Raw genomic sequence first — 22302 nt, 5'->3', positions numbered from 1 at the left:
TATTGGGTAAGTGGTACAGTGGATATAATAGCATCTTTCCTCCTTTTCTCCCTGGCTTTCCATGACAAATAGGAACGAGCCCTTGCTGTACCCTGCAGCAGCCCTACATTTCATCTCAAGTGAGGCTTTTATACTCTTCTCTCACGTCTCTCCAGTTGGCTTCACTGAGCCTGCTGTATCTGGGGCCTGCTGTGTTCACTCACCAACGTAGCCCTGCTTATCACAGAAGGATTGCCTCACTTTCTGATCTGTCCTCCCAGGGGATAATCATGAATCATGACCTTCTCCACTCTTAAGCTTATTTACCTCTTATTGACATCTCCTTCAAGGCTGGAGCTATGTTATTTTCATCCTTGAGTTCTTAGTTGAAGTGAGAACAAATTTTTTACTAACATTTACTGAAGATTTTTATTCAGATTAACTGTATTAAATACATTAATATTTAAGCTTGTCCATATCCTCTCTTCTTTGGCCCACTCTCAGATTTGTTTCTCTCTCTCCCCTCTCTGCCTGGCCCTTAAGGACAATTCCTATGTAAATGGAATTATCTACTTACTAGAATACTGGGTTATATTCTCATTTTATAAAATCTTATCTAAAAATCTGAATGTTAACGTTAAAAATACATCTAATATTCCCATTTAAGAACAAATACTTGGAGAAATGAAAACTTCCACTTAAAAACAACTGTAAGAATAATTTCAAGGGGTTTCTAAAATATGTTAAAAATATCAACAAATAATTATAACATTTTGTTTTATGTAAGTTTTGTTAAGCCAGAATCATAAGAAAGACCAGGAAGAAATTTTCTTTTTCAAAAAATTGTGGTTGCATATTTACATTGTCCTTGGGTATGCAGAAGCCTTGCTGAGCTAACTTTGTGTTTCTTTCATTTGGTAAAGATTTTTGCTATTTTTTTTTCCTTGTCAAGTTCTTTTATTCTCAGATTTTGAACTTCACACTGTTCTTTTGAGTAAAATGAATAGAAGGACTATATCAGGGAGACGAAAAATGTTCAATTCATTCAAATAGTATCAGTATGATTTAATTATCTTAGGTTTTGCTTTGCTTTCTGTTAAAATAAATTACATAGTATGTTTGAATGCCAGGCAGCAATTGTATTTACTATTAGAAGATTTAATTGTATATGAGCCTATCCATACCTAAGCACAAATGAAAATTGCATAGTTATGTTTTGTACATTCATTCATTAAAGGTAGATAAATACTTATCTAAATCATCACTGTGGAATATAAGAACAATAGCTATAATTTGAAATGTCATTCTTTGGTGAGCCTTACTTTATTTTTCTGCTATCTAGTTCACATATCTTTTCCATTGGGATCATATAGGGTAGAGATTTTTTTTAAAAGAATAGCAATAAACTTTTTATCTTTTACCAGTCTTGGGTTAAGAAGGGGTTAGGCTATTCCTAAGTATAAGATCAGTATGCCACAAATAATTGCAGGAGATTCTTACCCTGCTCCAGTGTCCTAAATATTCCAATGTGGGAGGAAGAATATAAATTAGAGTCCTTGTACAGATATTACCAAAGATGCTACAGAAATTGGAGTTAGAGATAGAATAGGTTAAAGTAGATGACTTCACATCAGGTGTACCTAAAGGAATCTTCGCTAGAGGGTTCAAAGGCATGCTCTCTGAAATATCTGTGCTATTAACAATTACGTGTATGGACTGCCTGCAAACTGGAATGATTGCTGATAATGGAAAAAGTCAAGCATAATATGTACTCAATTTTTAATGGAAAAGGGAGGAACTGAGAGATCACACTCTGTTCAGTCTTCTTTGAAATACTATGGCATTAATCTTTGAAAAACAACAACCGAAGAAATCCCCAAAACAAAAGAACATAATTAATAAGTACATAGAGAGTGGCCAAGTATCCATCATCCAACATGGATTCATGAAAAGCAATCTTGCTAAACAAAACTTCTTTTACTTGTTAAAACAAATATATGACAAAAAGAAGTATAATAGTCATTAAGTTATACCATCATTGCTGATCTTATGCAAAACATCCAGGTTTGTGTAATATTAATATATTCAGGTTACTCGTACAATTGTACTTGCCATATACATATAATTTCAAGTTCTGATTCATTCATTTAACATTATATCATAAATTGCACACTACTCTTACTTTTCATATGACCAAGTTGCTAAGGAATCTGAACTTGCTGGGGGTATGTATAAACATAAAATATTTTACATGTCTCTAGTCACTGCTCCCACTGTACCATGTTGAATACCCTCTCCTCCTGGGCCAATTCCTCATCTTCTAAGTTATTCAAAGTCCAACGGGGCCTACTTTAAAACTTCGGGTTTTAAAACCTCCTCCATTTTCTGGCCAGACTTGTAGCCACAGGGACCTGAACTGAGTAGAACATAGTCAAGTTTTCACTCCTTCTCCCTCTCCAAACCCCTAAATATTGGGCTGGGGCAAGTGTCTTGGTTTAGGATACGTTTTTTCCTTTTGAAGGCTAACTCTTCTGGTGTTGGGGGCTAGAAGTAAGAACAGAAGAGAAATGAATCCTGTTATTTAACTATTCTTTGTTCTGGTCATCTCTGCTTTTCCAGATGACATTGACTGCCACTGATGCTCTTACTGCCTCTCACATAGCATGCATTTACCTTTCTTCAGTGAGCTGGAAGGGGCCTCCACATTGTACTAATTCTCTGACAAGGAAACTCTGGGTCATTGCTACTGTTGTCTCCTTTATTAGTAGGCTCCCATTCTGGGTGGAACACTGCAAAAAGCAGTTCAAGCCCCAGTATCTTTCTGGTGTCACCTGACCTATAAGAAATTCATGTATGGCAAGCTCTTGGGTAGCAATCAATGTCCCCAACACAATGGACACGTGGTCCTATTAGCTAGTGTATCATCATAGGACGATGACATTTAAAATGTTAGCCAATGCTAATGCTCTTCATAAAAGGTGGGGGTGGGTTTGAACTGAGGGTAATATAAAGTGTAGCTGCTGTTGAACCCCCTTTCTGTAGGTGGCCTAAGTTGAGAATCTTAACTTCCTTTTTCAACCCTACATTGCATATCCCCTTATGCCTCTAAGCACCTTGACTGGGTCTAATTCTTCATCTAGTGCAGTGCTTCTACCTTAATTCCCAAATGATCTGAGTCCTCTAAGGACTTGTCTTTGTTGGGGTGGCTATCTTTATTGAGTTGCCTCAGTCAAGTTTCAAACATAGTTATCTTTGTCTCATTGTACAGCAGCAACCTAACTTGCCCTTTGTGTTTGAGATTAACCCCCACATGGCTGTGGTGATCCTTTTCTGCCTTTAGTTCTACAGCTTGAGGAGACCAAAATGGCCAGGGGGCAATCTCAGTTTCCAATTCATTAGAGCATTGATGCTGTTTCCTGATGGAAGCATTCCTTCCATGGATACAGGACCTCAAAATCATGAGCCCAAGGTTGTAAGGAAGGGAGTCAAAAATTTCTTCAGTGACCCCTTTGGAGGGAGCCATTTTCACCTCCTCCTCTTCGTTCATGGATCTGTTCTGACTACAGGATATATATAATCTTTTTATCTCCAATGTTCTGATATTTCATAATGTGCCTTCACATTGAAACGTTTTTATTCATTGGTCTGGTTACATGGAGGACACTTTGAAACTCAAAGCTCATCTTTAGGATATGGAAAATTCTCTGATTTCTTTGATATTTCCCCCCATCATTTTAAATCTCTGTTTTCTCTGGACCTCCTACTAGTCAATTATTGGGCCCCCAGGATTAGTTCTCTATATTTAAATATTTTTCCTTCTTTTCTGTATATATTGCTCTACTTTCTGAGAGATTTCTCACATTCTTATTACAATCCTTTTACTAACCTTTTTAGTACAATTTAATAGCTCTATTAACTCTTTGAAAGTTGCTTGATGAAGAGAAGAGATTTAAAAAGCACTGAAGGGAATGGAAAACACAGGACCGGGTGGCTATTTGGAAGTGAGGAGTAAGAAAGTCTGGTACCCAATTTTTAGGCCTCAGCAACTAAGGCAATGGTAATGATCTTCACTTAAGAAATATAAGAGGACTAATTGTCTTTACATAAGAGGACTAATGGCTAGTGGTAGAGTGACTGGCTAGAAATAATCAATAAACATTTGATTAGTACCTACATAGCTAATGTCAGCGTTAGGAAATAAGTATTAGGACTGCAATATGGATGAAGAAGGAAGGATAAGGTGATAAGACATACTCTGGAAGGAACACAGGGAAGTGGTGAATTCAAGTGATGCATTATTATTTCTGTAAAACCTGCTGTGTATCTCCCAGCTTGAATGATTTTTTCTTTTTTCTAAACTTGTATTGCATAAATTTGCCACACAGTTGAGTATATGCATTAATTAGTGATTTTACCTGTGTTTTATTTCCCCAATGCATTGTAAGAGCTTTATAGAGAGGGATAATTAATGTTCACTTCATATTTCCTGCGTATAGATGTCAATAATAAGGCACGTACTATACCTAAGAGATGGATTAGAACTTCATAACCTCATGTAATTTTACATGATGAAATGCCCTAAGACCCCTTCAAGGTTCTCTAGTATGTTTAAGCAAAGGGGGATTTATCTCATCTGCTACTGAGATCTTGTTTCTCTGTGATCCATGCCCATCTTTACCCCTCGTTTATCTCTTAGGTTACACTCACTTAGCTATTGCCACCTAGCACTATGAGCCTACCGTCTGTGATAAATAATGTTGCTGCTACTGCCACATGGATCTCAGTGCAGGGGTGATATGAGGAACGCTACACTTCCCATCACTGCACTTTACTTTTCTCCTATACCATCAACACAAAACTTGTTCACATTTATTGAAGGGTTGGGGGTGATTAAAGGAAGTCTAATTGCTGATTCCCTATTTTATTCCCCATCCCCATCCCGAACTGTCCCGGTAAACCCATCCATCCAGGATAATAGAAGAGCAAGGTAAGCAAACAATGACTGTTTCTGGGCTTCTTTCCAAGCAGTGATAGTAAGGGATACTACAGACAAGAACATGCATATCTGTTACTCCATGATTTTTCCCCCCATGCTGGCTTGACCAGAAACAGAGAAGAAGTAGCAGGTCAGCATTACCCAGAAGCTTCATCCAAAGTGCAGACGATCATTAAATCTCCTATACAAAAATTTATTCTTATCCTTTGTGGCATCTTTTGCAATACAAAGACCTTATGGCATGAAGCAGACCTCTTACGCCTCAACTCTTACTTGCCGTTTATTTCATTTTCATATAGTTTTTCCTTATTACATTGTCATTACCTTAAGGTAATACCCTACTGTTAGGGAATGGAATATGCAGAGCACAACTTTGACTAAGACTTTTAACTGTTCTTGGTCAAATTCTTTTGTGTTCTCAACTTCTATCCTCTTCTGATTAAAAGAACGCCAATTGTTCCACAATTCTGCCCACTTTTCCTCCTTCCTCTACCCACTAGACCTCTTGGAGGTCTAACCCTCCTCAAGGTCTAGCTGATTCACACTGATTCTTTAGAACTTTCTAACTTAAACTTCCTGATTATTCTCTGCTTGGTACAATTTGATACTGGTTAATATTACATTATCCCTTTATGGTAATTTTTCAGAAGGAGTTTCTCTGTGGGCATCCCCCAGTTCCTAGCTTTCTTACCTTGTGGTTCATGGCCATCTCTTTTTTAACGAGCCCTTTCTTTAGGTTTCCCACTACAAACCTACCCCCCCTTTTTAGAAATTCCCTACTCAGTGGGGTTGATTTCATCCTGCAATCAGTTATCCTTCCTCCGAGAGGGCGATCCAGGGCCATAAGGACCCATTGCACAAATTTCCCACCAAAGTCTTGAGTTTCTTAGTCTAGATTTATACACTTGGTGCACTTCAGCAGGAGAGTTACAGATTCCAACTCTGGTACCTTCCAAAGTTTCTGTTATGCAAATATATTTCCACATCCTTCCTTTTGTTTTCCTGTGGGTAACTATTAGACCAAACACACATCACTCTCAAGGACATATAATTACTATCTGAATCCATGTTAAGAAAAACACTTTTTCCCTCAATGTAATATAGTTTTCATAGATTCCTCTGCACATAATAGAGATATATTATTTGTCAAGCAGCTTGTTTCTTTTCCCTACTCTCCCACAATGCACACATGCCTATCAGTGTTTAAGAAACAAGTCTCATTACAATTTTTAGTCAAAGAACAGAATTATGTAACAATCTTTAGTAACCCAAAGACCCAGCACAATTTTCCCCAATGTTTTATGATGAAAAATTTCAAATGAATAGAAAAGTTGAAAACTTTTACAGTGAATTCCCAAATATCCCCAGTTAGGTATCACATTATCCATCTATCTATCTATCTATCTATCTATCTATCTATCTATCTATCTATCTATCTATCTATATCTATCTATCTATCCATCCATCCATCCATCAATCTTTCTTTTATGCATTTCAGAGTAAATTTAAGATACCAGTACTCTTCCTCTGAAATACTTCATATTATTAGCTAGAGTTCAATATATATTCACATATTTTTTTCTTTTGAGGAAAAACACACACACAATGAAATGTATGTATCTTAAGTGTACATTCCCTAAGCTTTGAGAAATGCATGCACCTGTAACCTAAACCCCTAGTAAGACATAGACTGTTACTGTCACTCTAGATAGTTCCCTCATGCTTTTCCCCAGCCATTTCCTCTCTCCCAGCATCCATGGTTCTGTTTTTTTCTACCATAGATTAGTTTTATTTTTTTCTAGGACTGTACATAAATGTAATCATACAATATATGCTCTTTTGTGCCATATAATTCCATGTAGGGCTTCTTTCACATAGCATATTTTAAAGACTCGTCAATGTTGTACATATCAGCAGCTTGCTCTTTTTATTGCTGAATAGTATTCCATTTGTTGACTAGTCCAGTGTTGTTTATCTATTTTCCTATTGACGGACAAATGGGTTAATTCCAGTTTTGGGTTTTATGAATAAAGTGGCCATGGACATTCTTGTACAAGTCACTTTATCCACATATATTTTTATTTCTCTTGGGGAAATACTGAAAGGTAGAATTTCTGGGTCATAGTGTGGGTGTATGTTTAGTTTCGTAAGAACCCGCTAGATCTTTTCCCCAAGCAATGATACCATTTTACATTCCCACTACAGCACATGGGAGCTCTGGTTGCTTCACATCGTTGCCAGCCTCGGGTGTCAGTCTTTTTAATTTTAGACTTTCTAGTGCGTGTGTAGTGCTATCTTTTTACTGTGATTAAATTTACATTTCTCTGATGACTGATGATATGCAGTTCTTTATGTGCTTATATCTTCTTTTGTGAAATGTTTGTTCAAGTCTTTTGCCCATTTTTAAACTAGGTTTACTGATCATTGAGTTAGGAGTTCTTTATATCCTGGATATCAGTTCTTCGTCATATATATGTTTTGCTAATTTTTCTTCCAGATTGCAGCTTGCCTATTCATTTTCTTAACATTGGCCTTTGATGAGTAGAAAATTTTAATTTTAATGAAATCTGACTCCAATTTATTAATTATGGTTATTGCTTTTTATGTCCTGACTGAAAAACCTTTACCTCTGAAACAAGAAGATATTCTTTTATATGTTCTACTAAAAGCTTTATGATTTTAGCTTTTGCATTTAGGCCTATGATTTATATCAAATTAAGTTTAGTATATATTTTGAGGTAGAGGTTGAAGTTTATGTATTTTCCCATATGGATATCTACTTATTCCAGTGTCATTTGTTGAAAAGGCTCCCTGGCCCATTGAATTTCTTTGGCATCTTTGTTAGAAATCAAATGAATTTATAATTTCGTATCTACTTGTGGGGTCTCTGTTCTGTTCCATTGATCTATTTATCAATCCTTACGTCAGCCAGTATCACACTGTATAGTAAGTCTTTACTTAATGTCATTGATAGGTTCTTAGAAACTGCGACTTCAAGTGAAATGAGGTATAATGAAACCAATTTTACCGCAGGCTAATTGATGTAAACAAGTGTTACGTTCCTATGGCATATTTCTGGTCACAAAAACATCATCAAATTTCTAACTAAAGTCCCAAAACACTTCCAATATTAAACATTGAAATCAATGTAAGCTATACATACATTAAAGAAAGTTGAATAAAAACAAATTAAGATCATTATTTTCCAACCCGTTTATCCCAGTTCAGGTCACAGGTGGCCAGAGCCTGTCCCAGCAGCTCAGGGCACAAGGGAGGGACCCACCCTGGACAAGACGTTGCATTTCCCCACACCCACACTCACTGAGACCGGGACAATGTAGTCACACCAATTCACCTGCTATGCACACCTTTGGAAAGTGGGAGGAAACCAGTCTCCAGAGAAAACCCACACAGACAGGGGGAGGACATGCAAACTCCACACTGTCTGTGTGGCCCTGCCTGGGAATTGATTTGTTTTTCTCATTAACATTATAACAAACGATGTTGAACAAAATTACATTATTCGAGAACTTACTGTGTTGATTTCTTTAGCTTAATAGTAAATCTTGAAGCCAGGTAGCATAAGTCCTCCAAGTTTGTTCTTTTTCAAGTATGCTTTGGATATTGTGGGGCCTTTGCTTATCTGAAAGCACAAAGTAAAGACAATTTTTCTTTCCTTTGGATCAGATTCAAAGCATCCATCCTTATTGACCTCTAAGTAGAAGGGAGGCAAAAAACAGATCCAAGTAAATCTTCAGGGGTAGGGTAGTACAGCTGAAGGACTCCGCAGGATGTTTGTTTTCCCAGTTATATACATTTGATAGGAATGGGAACCGGTGACAAACCAGAGTTTTTACCCCATGATTATCTAAGCTGCCTCAGCCTTTGGCACATGCAAAAGGTTTTTGCATCATTCTTTCAGCTTTATTCATTTAAAAAAAATGAATCATAGCAGTTGCCACAGTAACATATTTTCCATACTTTGGGACTCATGCTACTTATTTTTCTTATATTTCCTATAACTGCAACAGTGAGTTTAGTACAAACACAAGGTACTCAATAAATGTTTATGAACTAAAACTTGGCTCATCCCAAATCATGACATTAGAGAATTAAAAGAAGCAGTAAAGCTCATATTGTTCAATTCTCCCTCTGATCATCAAGTTTCCCACTAAATACCAGCTTGTATATGACTAGTGTAGTGACAGGGCACTCACAGCCTTAAACATCTAGAACAGCTCATTCCATGAATTCCTCCCAAAATCCATTGAAAAGAAAACTAGCTGTTATTGCCTCCACGGGGAATAAAGAAGACTGTGGTCCAAAAATAGGATCACTGTCATCCTCATTACACAATTTATAAGACAGAGTCAGACTGTGAGGAAGAACAGTTTAGGATGACATAATGGCAGGAGTACAACTATTTCATCTGATTTTTGATACCCTACTCTTCCCTCTCCACCAAAATGAGAATTTATTTCAATTACAGCAAATGTTCATATTCAGGGAGTATAATACTTGTACAATATGGAGAACCCTTAAAATGTGTCATTTATCTAGTGTCTAACTATAAGTAGCTTGGGTTGAAATAATAATTTCTGATTTATTGATTTCCAGGTCAGTGTACCAACTATACATAATTTGCTCAAATTTGGACACTTAACCGTTCATAATTCTCCCCAGCCTACCCCCTGCCATTTCCCCATATATATTCTCAGCAAGGAAGGAGTTAAAAGCACAACTTACAAAATTTGTAAGTTTTTCAATATTTCAGTAAAATTTAAAGAACGATTTTAAGGTATAGGCCAAAATCAATATACACTTAAAAGTTCCAGATGTTCAAATATCCTTTGTATGTGTGTGTGTGTGTGTGTGTGTATATGTGTGTTTGTGTGGTGTCAGATCATGCTGTTTATTTCAAATATTTTAAGTGATCTTCCTCTTGATGGGAAGGATAAAATCTGGCTTATTCTTCATCATAGTGATGACCTGTGTACCTTTAATCCAGAGAGAGCTCCTCTCCTGGTTTAATTAGTCAGTGATATCCTAATGCTCCATTAAGTGTTGGTATACCACCTTGATTTACTTCTTGTAAGATGACATCCATAGTAGCTGTGTGGCATATGGAAACAGGAATAAAAATGTATTCATGTCAGTAAAATAATCAGAGGAGTCTAGAAGATAAACAGAAATGGTATGTTATTAAAGATGGAAGGAGGTCCAGGAGTTGTGGCAGAAGAGGCTCATTGGTAATTGCCTCTTGTTTTAATAATTATGTTTTAGTTTATTAGAGCATGAGGCATTAGTATAATTCTAACTTTCACCCACAAAGTGCCTAGCTGGTTTCAAATTAATATAATGTAAGCTGCCTGGGAATTGGAGACATATTTCTGTGGGTTTGCCTAGCAAGCGCCTATTTCGATTTTGCATCTGGGGGTAATATATTATTTTCATGGGCAACAACTTCACAAGCAAATTTAATTTCCCAGCACAGTCAAGCCATATATTGAATCTTTAATGAAACCAACTCTAAAACGTGACTACTAATGACGATGGATTTGCCTAGTCTCTTAGCCTTTGACTTCAAATTTTGCTTTCCGAAATGTCATTCTTTTTAGACTGCCTTAATTATCAAGTTCTCAACTTACAGTTGTTGTCCCACCATTTAAAAATTATTTCTTGTTTGCAAATAGCATTTGAAACTTAAAGAGTTATAAATTAGTCTGCTGGCATGTAATTTTAAAAAATCATGAAAAGTTTTGAATTGTTTCTCCCACCTTTTCCCAAGTATACTGTGAATCTTATTTGACAGGTTTGTCTTTTGATATCCCATTAACTGATAAGTTTTTCCTCAACTCTGATCATCTACAACTGAGGCAAAAGTAAGTTTTAATTTGTTTTAACTTGTGATAATACTATCAAGCCATCATTATAACAGAATGATAGATTGCAAAGTTTTTCAGGGCAGGAGGTCTAACTCATATGCTTTTGTATTCCTTTCACTACTTAATATCCTATAGTATATACTTTTAACACCTTTGTCCATTTTATTGTTTATTATATTTGGATAGATGAAAAATCTAGCAAAATTCACTTTTATTTAGGATAACTGAGCTCTTCTATCTTTTCCATATAGTAGCTTTGTTTAGTTTAAAATTATTATATTATCTCCATTGCAACTAGATTGGTACCACTGAAGCCCTTGAACTTGCTCAAAGACCAGCTATTTTTCATTCAAAAAAATTTTCATTGTGGCCTGGTGCCTATACCTATGAATTCCTGTGGTGGGCTCTGTTTAAATGTAATGTTGTCATCTTCTCTAGGAATAGCCAGACTGACCCTAAATTTTCACTCCAACAATATGGATTTGGTCAATAATGACATGTTCAAAAAGAAAGTAATCTCTTCATTATAAATAAATGCCTTCCTTTCCCTTAAGTACTTTTATTCAAAATGAAGGACTCTGGGCTACTAAACGGACATCCTTTCCTTGTAAAGTAATATAAAATAAACACCTTGAGACTCCTGCTTAGAGAAACTTCATAAAATAAGTGAGAGCAGCAGAGTATCAGGGTCATAAGGTGCTAGTAGAACAAAACATGAATTTGTGAATCCTTATGTCCGATTACATTGTTAAAACAACTTTGAACAGACTGACGAAAGACCTAATGATGGTGGACGGTTAAATCAACTACAGCAGAAAAGCTCGTTTTCGAAGTACTAGTAATGTGGTATTCCTTACCAACAATTTCCATTTGCCACTCCTCTTTCCTCATTTCTATTAACTTGGATACTTAACACAAATATCATGATTAGTGAGACTGGAGAAAAGGGAAGCCTTCTGTGAGATTCAATTTTGGAAATGCAAAGGAGGGTGGAGAGGAATTACAGAGCTAAGTAAGATTAAGATAAATCTTGGAGTTGCTAGACTTTTTTTTTGAACAGGGAGCATGCTTGACTTAAAGACACAAATAAAAACACCTTAGGGTTGGGGTTGTGGGGAAGCACTGACCATCTGTAAACTCCTAGAGGGTAGGAACTATATGCTATTTGTCTTTACAAGCAGTGCTGTGTCTGGCATATGATAGATGCCGAGTAAATGTTTGTTGAGTGAATTAGTATGAGGCTCGATATAGTCATAATGGTAAGACTCAGTTTAGAGACATTATTTTGATTCAAGGGATAGCTACTATTTCTTAGGTAGGGCTGGAAATGTTTATGTATGGGTAAATTTGGCCAGAATTCAGTGCTAACCCAGTCCAAGACAGATTTTTTACCCCACAAATGCACAAGTTGCATTTGTGCCCCACCTCGTTGCACAAAGGACTTGGGTGATTAGGAATGTGGAGTGAGTCTAATAAAGCTTTATAACAGTACATGAAGCACAAATACATTAAGTATATTCATCCCATGCCAATTTAGGGGCATATTTCTCAAGTTATGTTTACTTAGATTTTCCCCAGAGGGGAGTAGTTCCCAATCTTTTTTCTTGTCAGTATTTGCCATTAATTCACTTATTGTCATTATTAGTGGATTATGTTCTTTGATCCTTCTAAATCTTGCTCAATCTAGGCCCCAAGTGTTCCTTTAAGTCTCAGGGTAAAACGACTTTGGCAGAAGTCGGTACCCAAAGCCACACCCACTAAGAGGCCTTAAGAAACCTGGGGCTTTCCTGGCGGCGACTCAGCTGTCAGCAACCACGCGGCGCGTCGGAATCCCACGGCTAGCACTCCAGTCTTCCCCGTGGGGGGCGCGTCCCCCTCCCCCGAGTGACAGGTGGGCGGACCCCCAAGCCAGCTCCCTTTCCTAGCCGGGGAGCCGGGCCCTCTCCCAGCCCCGCCCACTCCGGGCTTATTTGCATAGGGACGCGCGCGGCGCCGGCGAACGGGCGGGCGGGCGCGGCTGGGGAGGCGGCGCGCGCGCGCCCTGACAGCTCGGCCCTGCTCGCTCACTCGCTCGTCCCCGGCTTCCGAGCACAGCATGGCGGTCAAGGTGACTCCAACTCTCTGCTGCTGCCTTTATTGCATAAGAGACATCCTGGGGGCCCTGCCTGCAGCCCCTCTCTTCTTCCCATTTCCTTCTGTGCCTGGTTCTTAGATAGCGTGTCCTGGGGCTCCAGCTCGCGGGTGGGAGAGCTCTGCGGGGCTTGGACCGAAGGGAGAGGATGCCCGGCTGGGGGAGGGGAAGGGGGAGGGATTGTGAGTTGGAGGGGCTGTGAGGACCACGAGTCAGTGAAGGAAGAGTAGTGTCCTGCCCTAAGTGCATGGGATTGTGAGCCCAGAGTTGGAAGACATCGGAAAAGGAGTGGGAGGAAGTGGCATATAAAGCCGGGGATACCTAAAGGCATCTGTGTATTGCGGTGGGGGAGGGGGTGAGTAATTGAGTAATTTGGGGCCTCAGTGGGGCCCGGGGCATTGGTTGGCATTTGCGCTGCAGGTGGCAAGATGTCGAAAGTATTTGGGAACGTAGCAGCTTTCATATTTTAGGTTGGGTGGAGAAGGAGAGGGCCGCGGAGATAATTATATTCTGGATTGCTTTCCATCGGGAAGAAAGGTTGCTAGGCCATGCGATTAATTTGGGTGTTTCAATTTTCCTGTTAATCTACTTTTGCTGGATTCTTGATTTGAAGGTGGGTGGTTTCTGTGTTGCTAGTGGATGTGGAGTAAGTAAGAGGTTGATCCTCACTGCCTTCCTTTCCAGTCCAAAGAAAGTCTTATCTGGTGGATTTGCTGTATCTTAGGCTGTCACACGTGTCTTTCCACCCTGTAGCCACAAATCTCCAAATTGACAGTTGTTATCAGTATTAGTGCTTTTGATTTGTTTTAAACTAAATGCCCTTATAAAAGATAAGAGCATTGATTGTTAGCATCTGTGAACTCTAATCTGAAGAGATTATGTGATCTCTAGTGAAGCATTAACTGCCCCCCCCCTTTTTTTTTTTTTTTGCTTACAGGTGCAGACAACCAAGCGAGGTGATCCTCATGAGTTAAGAAACATATTCCTACAGGTAAATTGGTTTATATAGTGCGCTTTTTCATTAGGTGGAAAAAGTTAAGTCTAGTACGTTTTCAGGCCTTAACTTTCAAGAATATTCTATTTTCATGTAGTCTTAAAAGCATGGCCAGTTAATATAGTTTATAATTCTTATTTTGTTAAAGTTTGAATAAAAGATTTCTTTTATTAAAGTCTGATAAAATATTTTACTCAAATTATTGTGTTTTTTTAAAAAACTTGACTTAAGACATGCAAAGGAAGAACACTAAAAATAATTTCCAGAATTTCCCTTAAGAACTGTGATCAAAATAAAATTTCAAAATATATTGACATTTTCTTGTGTAATTATAGGCATGGTGATTAAAATTCTTTCTTCCTTGAAAGTTGCATGTTTATAAAGTTTTCCTACTTATAAGCAATTTTCAATGTAATTTGTTACAGAGATAAAAATACAGCTATTCTTAATTTGTGTCTTTTTTCCCTTTACTTTTTAATATTATATCCATACGCTTTTGGGGTGTTGTTACAAAATGTTACTGTCTGAGATTCTTGCCGGAATCCACCTAAACTTGTGATAAGTTTTTAGGATCAGTGACTTGGCTGTAAACTTTAAAAAAAAAAAAAAGTTGGCTTAGGTTTTTTGTTTTGCTTTCTTTTCTTAAATTTCAAATGTGCCTCATGCAGGAAGTTGTACTTAAGAAATAGATATAAAGAGTGACAAGCTAAGATGTTCCACTAATTATTGTGTTTTTCTCTGAAATTTTCTGTTGAGAACTTTCTATTCTGGACCTGGGTTCTTGTATAGAAATTTTGACCTTGGGCAGGTCCTTGTTGGGTATTAGTTTTCTCTGTAAAATGAGAGGTGATCTCCAAGGTTCCTTCCAACTCCAAAAGTCTGTGATTCTATATTAGGAACAGATTCTAACATGATGATGAGCCTGGAATAGATGACATTTTTATCTGAGACATGTGGATTGCTTACCCTATTGTTGGGGAGGAGGCTGTATAGATGACCATATGTATACGTAGTTCATGAAAAATAATTAGTGAAAATGGGAATCTTAAATTTTATAATATCTGATAAAGGGAAGCATAATTTCCAGAACAAATGTGATAGTAATAAAAATACTCTATTTATGGCTTGCAACCTTTATTCCTCACACCTGTTCTTGAAAATAGCCAAAAAATATGTTAGTATGAACCAAACCACATGATTATTATACTCAGTTATTTTGTGAGGAATTCATGTGATATAATTTATTTTCTAGATTAAGTAGGCATGGGAGAAATGAGTTGAAATGACGCGTGATGTAGTGAAAAGAGCATTAACCTGGGTGTTAGGAACACTGGGTTCCATTCCCAGTCCTGTCTCTATCTGGTTGTTGTACCAATGGTTAATTATCTGGCCACCCCAGGCTTTATCTTCTCATGCAGTATTCAGTAGGATTTAATGCAGTGGGAATTGAGGTCCTTCCAGCTTTAAAAATACTATGGGGGGAAAAATCTATGGTTCTGTATAGATTTGTTTTGGAGGGAGGGGAGATGGAAGTACAAGGAGAGAGCTGGGACTATGCCTAGCTTTTTGACAACTTTTAAATCTTACTGTCTATTCATACATTATTTTGATGATGCTCTTACTTTTATATTGCAAATTTGTGTAATTCATAACTGCACATTTAGCACTAATTATAAAGCATTGACCCAAGAATTATTGGTAGATACAAGAGTGAGAGCACACATAGATACATACCTTCAAGAAGGCATAAAGCAGCTAGAAAGATACAACACAGTTAGTTGAATCACTTTGAGGACAGTTACCAAGTAACATGTTAGAATTGTTTATTCCTGTCTTCAATACTTCAAACTATAGTTACTTGAAGCTATAGAAACAGTGTTTAGAGACAGTTTTATTTTAGATGCATGTGATTTGTTACTATTTCAGAGAAAATAGCAGACAAAAATACATACTAACTACCTATTTCTTGAGCACTTAACACGTTGACCCAACAAACATTTACTAAGGACTATTTTCTGTGGGCCACATGTGCACTTGTTTTAGTTTAGTAGGAGACACAAAGTTGAACAATCAAATAGGAGGATTGAGCCGAGACTTGAATCCTCTCTGAGACCCATTACATCTCTAACAGTTTGGGGTTGAGGGAGTCAAAAATAGTGAAAGCAAATGCATAGCCTCTGGTAGAAAAATCAAATATGGCTTGCCACTGTCAGAGTGGCCATATAATTATAACGACAATGGCTGACATTTACTGATCATTCTACAGTGTGCTGAGCATTGGCCTGTTTCTTTAAGGGTATTATGCTAATTTTCATAACAACCTCAGGAAGAGGTAGGGTTAGTGTCCCAGTTATATAGATTAAGTTAAATGACTTGGTTAATGTGACTTAGTTCGTAGTAAGTGATAGAGGCTGGATTCAAATCAAGCTACAAAACCCATACTCTTACTTAACCTTTACATTATACCATTTGTGGGATCTTAAAATGGGATGATTTTTGAAAGCTAGGTGTCTGTGAGAAGCTAATGGCAGCTATGTTTGTTAAGAAGTTATAGAAAAAATAAATCTGGTTAGGTGTTTAAGAAAAGAAAGTGCCTATACACTGTAACTATCTAGATAGAACATGTGGCTAAGAAGTTTGGATTTGAAACAGCAGGGAGGCTCTGTGGGTTTCTGAATGGTCAAATTAAAGTGGTGAATTCTGGCAGCTCTTTGTGTACCTTGGATAAAATGTGGAGAGGCTGGAAGTAGGTAGGGCGGTCGGCTAAGAGGCTATTGAAGTAATACATGTGGGTGATAATGACCTGGAGTGGCTGATGGCTGGGAAAATGGAAAGGAAGGGACAACACCAGGGACTTTGTAAGGGATGAAATCTATTGAATTTGGTATTAAATATGAAAGAAAAGGAAGGAGTGGTGCATCTGGCATTTTCAGGATAGATAATAATTGATAAGGTATCTATTTGGGGAAATTTTTGTGGGGGGAAGGAGTTTAAGTTTGGTTGCTGAATAAATGTGTACCAATAAGTTAAAGTCAGATTTGGACAGGCGCAAGTTCATATAGGTGGTAGATAAATCCTTGTGGTTAGGAGAATTAAATATAAAATAAGACAGGGAAGAAGGGACTGATTCTAAGTGATATCCACAATTGAGGTGGGAAAGAGGAAGAGAGGAAAACTAGGGAGAATGGTCTCACAGGAGTTTAGAGTTTCACAAAAAGGATATAGTCAAAAAATAAAATATAGATCATTCTGTTATTAGTATAATTTGATTTTGGTAGGATTTGGAATCACTTGAGTTCAGGATCATTTGAGCTATTTAAAGAGTACAAAGAAGATTTAATTTTGAATTTTAGAATACATTTGAAAGCTCTTTTTTGCTAAAATTTATATTTGTGGCATTAACTGTCTAAATTCATAAATAGTATGGCTTAAAAGTCATATGTTTTGTGAACAGCAAAATACCCAATTTGAAAGTGCTGTTATATCCATGTTTAGTGGAATTATGTGTGCAAGTCCATGAGGAGGGCTTTGTAAGAGTACAGCATTCTTTTGAGTATAGGCAAATAGGTTTACATCTTTTTGTGTGCATTGCTTCTCAAATTATGATGAGTTATATTTTCTATCAGTTAAAAAAACAAATGATAGTCACAAGGAATCCATTTTTCTTCTGCCCTCCAAATTGATAAAACGAACACAACAAATAAATTCTCATGTGTTAGTCTGTGCTATAATTCTACAACCAGTTGTCGAGCTAAGATTTTACTCTGGGACTCCCTTTTCAACTGTCATTTCTTGATGGTTCTTTCTTCTCTTACCTCTCTCACTCACATGCTATCTTTGACCCAATTTTGCTACTTAGATGTTTACAGTAGCAAAAGGGGACAATAGAAGCAATGAAGAAGAAGGTGAGGTGAGGACAACAGGAATGTCACAGGCTGTTTGCGATAAGCCTGACAAATTTCAAAATGAAGTCTTAATGTGGTCTAAGTTTATCAGAAACTGTTTGAAGTGAAAGATTTTTCAAGATCTCTTTTATTTCTATTTAATAGACCTGTTGTTCATTTATCAAAGCTTTCTATGGTAAAAGCAACACAATTTGAGACTGTACCATTATACAGAGGGTGCCAAAAAATGTATACAGATTTTAAGAAAGGAAAAACTATTAAAACTGTGCTACTCAATATATACCGGTAACAAAAGATGAGTAAAAGTCATGTGTATACATTTTTTTGGCACCCCCGGTATATGCTAGACCAGAAATGTACTGCAGTGTAGAACTCAATATCATTTTGAGCCTATCCTTTTTCTCGTTAACACCAATGTAACAGTGAAGATCATATCCCATATAAAATTATGAAAATGCTTTTTTTCTGTCTTGTTTATTTAGGATTAGAAAGTAAATGGATGAAGATACTGCTACTGTAAAGCAAAGAGTGATTCTTCCTTAGGGTTTTTATGATAACATAATTAATTTTTTTTTGGAAAGAGATGTCCTTTTATTCAATAAATATTTGTTTGTATATTATGTATTCATTTACTTTTCCCAGTAACTGGGCCGAGAAGGATAGTACGCAGAGCTCTTAGCCGGAGACCCTTCCATTTTGTTGGAATATGCAGTAGGGCTACATTTTCAAAAGTGTGGGATGTGTAGCATAATATTACAGTTATAATACACATAGTATTAAAAAATGATAACATCTACTGAGGCCAAATGTGGAGAAAACAGGTACTCTGATTCAGTATTTGTGGAAACAAAGACTCTTTGGAAAGCAGTCTGGCAATGGTTTAAAATAAAAACAAGGTACCATTTGAACAAGCAATCCTACTTTTGGGATATTTATCCCAGAGAAATAAAAATACTCATGAGAATGTATACGAGGTTGTTAGTTGCAGCACTCAATTGTTCTTCAAAAAAAAGGAGGGGTAGGGGGAGAACAAAATACATGCTGTCAAAGGGGAGTGGCAGAAAGATTATGGAATAAACATACTATGGAAAATTATGCAGATACTAAAAAGAATGTATTAGACCTGTTCCAGATTTAGAGGGATTTCCAATATAAAGACATGTACATAGCATGATTTTAGTTTTCTAAAAGTCATTTCATATATGTTGTATGTATATATCCACATATATATGTATGATTTAATGGGCATTGAGAAAGGTATGGAAAGTCTAGATACTAAGTTGTTAACGTGGGAGAAAAATTAGGGGAAAATAAAAACAAAGTCTCAATGTGTATATATGAAATTTTGAGCAAGTGAATAATTAAAAAATAAGAATTTAGCAATTCAGAACCTGAAGTTAAAAGAGGACTTCCCAGCTTAACTTGGGTTGAATGAACTCAGTGTGAGATGCATAGAAGGAGATCTATAGTTTTCTCAACCACACTGATTAAACATTTTCACCAGTTCTTTAGAATATAGGAATTGAAGATAATCTTTATATTTGGTTTATAAAGTATTTGCCATTAACTATATAACATTCTCATTAAAAGAAAGTGTTAGGCATTAAGGGCATACTATCACCATAGTGAGACTTTATTCTTGAATCAACCAGAAGGATTGAAAAATAACCGAAAAGATGAAAAAAATCAGTGTTATTAAGTGCCATGTTATGTTCTATTACCAATCAATACATTTTAATTGCTAGACTAGGCATTATACTAGGTTCTACCTTTATAGAAATAAGATAGAAGAGTTCAGTGAAAGTAGGACCTCACAATCTAGGTAGGGTGAGACAGACAATAGTAAGTGTACACACACACACACACACACACACACACACACCAACTATAGATTGTGACAAGTCTAGTAAGGAAACAGAATGATGGAAAAGGCCATCATTTTTCAAGAGGGTGGTCAGTGAAGGCCCCTGTGATACCAGAGCTAAGAACCGCAAGGTGAGTGGAGAGAATTCCAGAGGGCTCACATGTGTGAAGGCCTAGATGAGGTAAGAGTTTGGTATGTATGACAAACAGAACGGAGGCCAATGTAACAAGCATCAGTGAGAGGGGGTGAATGGTCAGTAAGAGATGAGGCTGAAGGAGCCACATCAAGCAGGGTCTTGTTTATATGCCATGTAGAAGAGTCTGGATTTTTTTCTAAGGGCATCATGGGAACCACTGAAGGTCTTTTACTTTGGAAATAGAATGATTCAATTTATATTTGAAATCATTTTTAAATAGATAACATTGAAATGTAAATTTGCTCGCACATTTCTGTGCTTTCTCATGGGTGACTGTTTTGAGTAGATTCATTGTTCCAATTGAATTTCGCCTTGTCCATAGAGTTCTTAGAATATGTTGGGCTGGCTTCAGGGGATTCCTTTTCATCCAGGAGGCCGCGGAGTGTAGCTGGAGTCTACGTGGGCTTCGTAGTCTAACTGGGATTTGAATCGTTATTTGATCCCTTTCTGCTATGTGACCTTATGTTTACATTACTTTTGGAGCCTGTTTCCTCATCTTTCTATGAAGAATAACAGCACCTAATACACAGTGAGGCTACAAAGATTCAATGAGGTAATGAGTAAATGGTGCCTGACACGTGGAGAACCACATAAAGCTTAGGTCCTTATCCCCTTCCTTTTCTGCTAAGATGAGATGAGGACTCTGAAATACCGAGACTCATACATGAGAGACTTAGAATTCACTCTTAATGTATGTAACTGTTATTTTTTTTTAATCATCTCCCTGTTCTGTCCAGCTCTTTTTACTTAGTGCAGCGTGTCCTTGAGTAATGTCATTTCACTTAACTCTGTTTTGTTAAAACATTGAAATGCCATAGGAACTTAACTCTTGTTTATATCAGTTAGCCTGTGATAAAATTGGTTTTGGTATATGTATGTGGTTTTGCCACAGTTCCAAGAACCTACCATCACTGTTAAGTGAGGACTTAACTGTATTGATGAAATTTCTGAAATGTCATTCACTGAAACAAATGCCATGGCCATTGGGTTTCTAGAACTGTGCAATTGATTACTTACTGAGTCACTGCTTTGTGTCAGGTACTATTCTAAGTGTTTTATACAAATCATTATATTTAATCCTCAGAACAACCTATAAGGTAGATACTATTAGTATTCCCATTTTATAGATGAGGAAACTGAGCCCCAGAAAGGTTAAGTAACTCGCTCAGGTTAAACAGCAGGAGGAAACTTGCTTTATGTATTTGAATGCAATTTGTCTTTTTTACTTAATATTGTTTAGAGATACAGGTATGTTAGTACATATTGAATCATCTTGTTATTTTTCTGTAACCTTTTAAAAGCTTTCTTATTGAAAATTTCAGACATACATCAATTTAGAGAAAATGGTATAATGAATTGCCATGTACCCATTACTCAGCTTCACTAACTATCATGGCTAATCTTACTTCATCATATTGCAGCTGCTTTGGATTATTTTGAAGCAATTCCCAGACATCATATCACTACATCCATAAACATCCATGAATAGTTCAGTATGTGTCTCTAAAAGATAATGACTCTGAAAAACCAACAAACAAACCACAATACAATTATCACTCCTGAAAAATATTCTTTAGTAACATGGATTTCCATTCAGTGTTGAAATTTCCCTGATTGTTTCATATTTTCTTTTAAGTTGCTTTATTAAAATCAGGATCCAATCCAGGTTCATATATTGTATTTGGTTGATTTGTCTCTTAAATCTTTTAACATTTTCTACTCTCTACAAGAATAAACGTCCTTCTTTCTCTGTGACAGAAATCTTGGTATTTAATCAGGGCTCACCAACATTAATTCTATCCCACTAGGAGTTGCACCTTGATTATCTAGACATGATTTGCCCAGGCTTACAAACATATATGCTTCTTGTATGTTCCCATGGTTACTTAGATCAAAAGATTGAAATATTTTAAGAACAATGCAAATTAATTATTCAACTTACTCTGCCCTGAGAAGCATTCTAGGTCCAGTTATTGAGTTCTCTGGGTCATTATTTTAATTTACAAGGTTTTGGGCCGTTTTGAGTGGAAAATTGTTTTGGTAGACTTAGTTTATTATGGTAGCTTCAGTTTATTCCAGTGATTAACCAGGGTCTTGTACCTCCCCACTGTGTTGGGAAATGCATTGTTTAGTAGCTGACAGTAGGATTTGCTATAATGGACAGTAAGAATACATACATGTACATATATTAAAGCAAAAAGAAAAATAAGCACATAGGATTTCATGGAAGCAATCTGAGAAAGGCAGACTTCTGGGGAATTTTCTTTGCAAAATAAAATAGAATGTTTTGTTTCTAGTGGATATGAAATATGCAACTGAAATGCTAATTAAAATTGGATGTCTAAAACTGCC

The 22302-nt window shown here is 36.8% G+C and overlaps 1 protein-coding gene across 2 annotated transcripts in view; it reads left to right on the top strand.

The window, feature by feature from the left end:
- Nucleotides 1-22302, top strand: part of SLC25A12 (solute carrier family 25 member 12) — a 161142-nt gene that overhangs the window by 66744 nt on the left and 72096 nt on the right. The window contains exons 1-2 of one of the 2 annotated variants that reach the window (XM_019727430.2): nucleotides 12863-12967; nucleotides 13929-13982. In XM_019727430.2, coding sequence (XP_019582989.1) covers nucleotides 12956-12967; nucleotides 13929-13982 — 66 coding nt within the window. In that variant the 5' untranslated portion in view covers nucleotides 12863-12955. Of the gene's footprint in view, nucleotides 1-12862; nucleotides 12968-13928; nucleotides 13983-22302 lie in introns of those variants that run through there. The other variant, XM_019727429.2, reaches the window with a different exon arrangement.

Source organism: Rhinolophus sinicus, linkage group LG01, assembly GCF_036562045.2.
Source record: "Rhinolophus sinicus isolate RSC01 linkage group LG01, ASM3656204v1, whole genome shotgun sequence".
NCBI classification, from domain to species: domain Eukaryota; kingdom Metazoa; phylum Chordata; class Mammalia; order Chiroptera; family Rhinolophidae; genus Rhinolophus; species Rhinolophus sinicus.
Note: the sequence above shows the minus strand (reverse complement) of the source record. Positions and strands in the feature narration are given on the sequence as shown.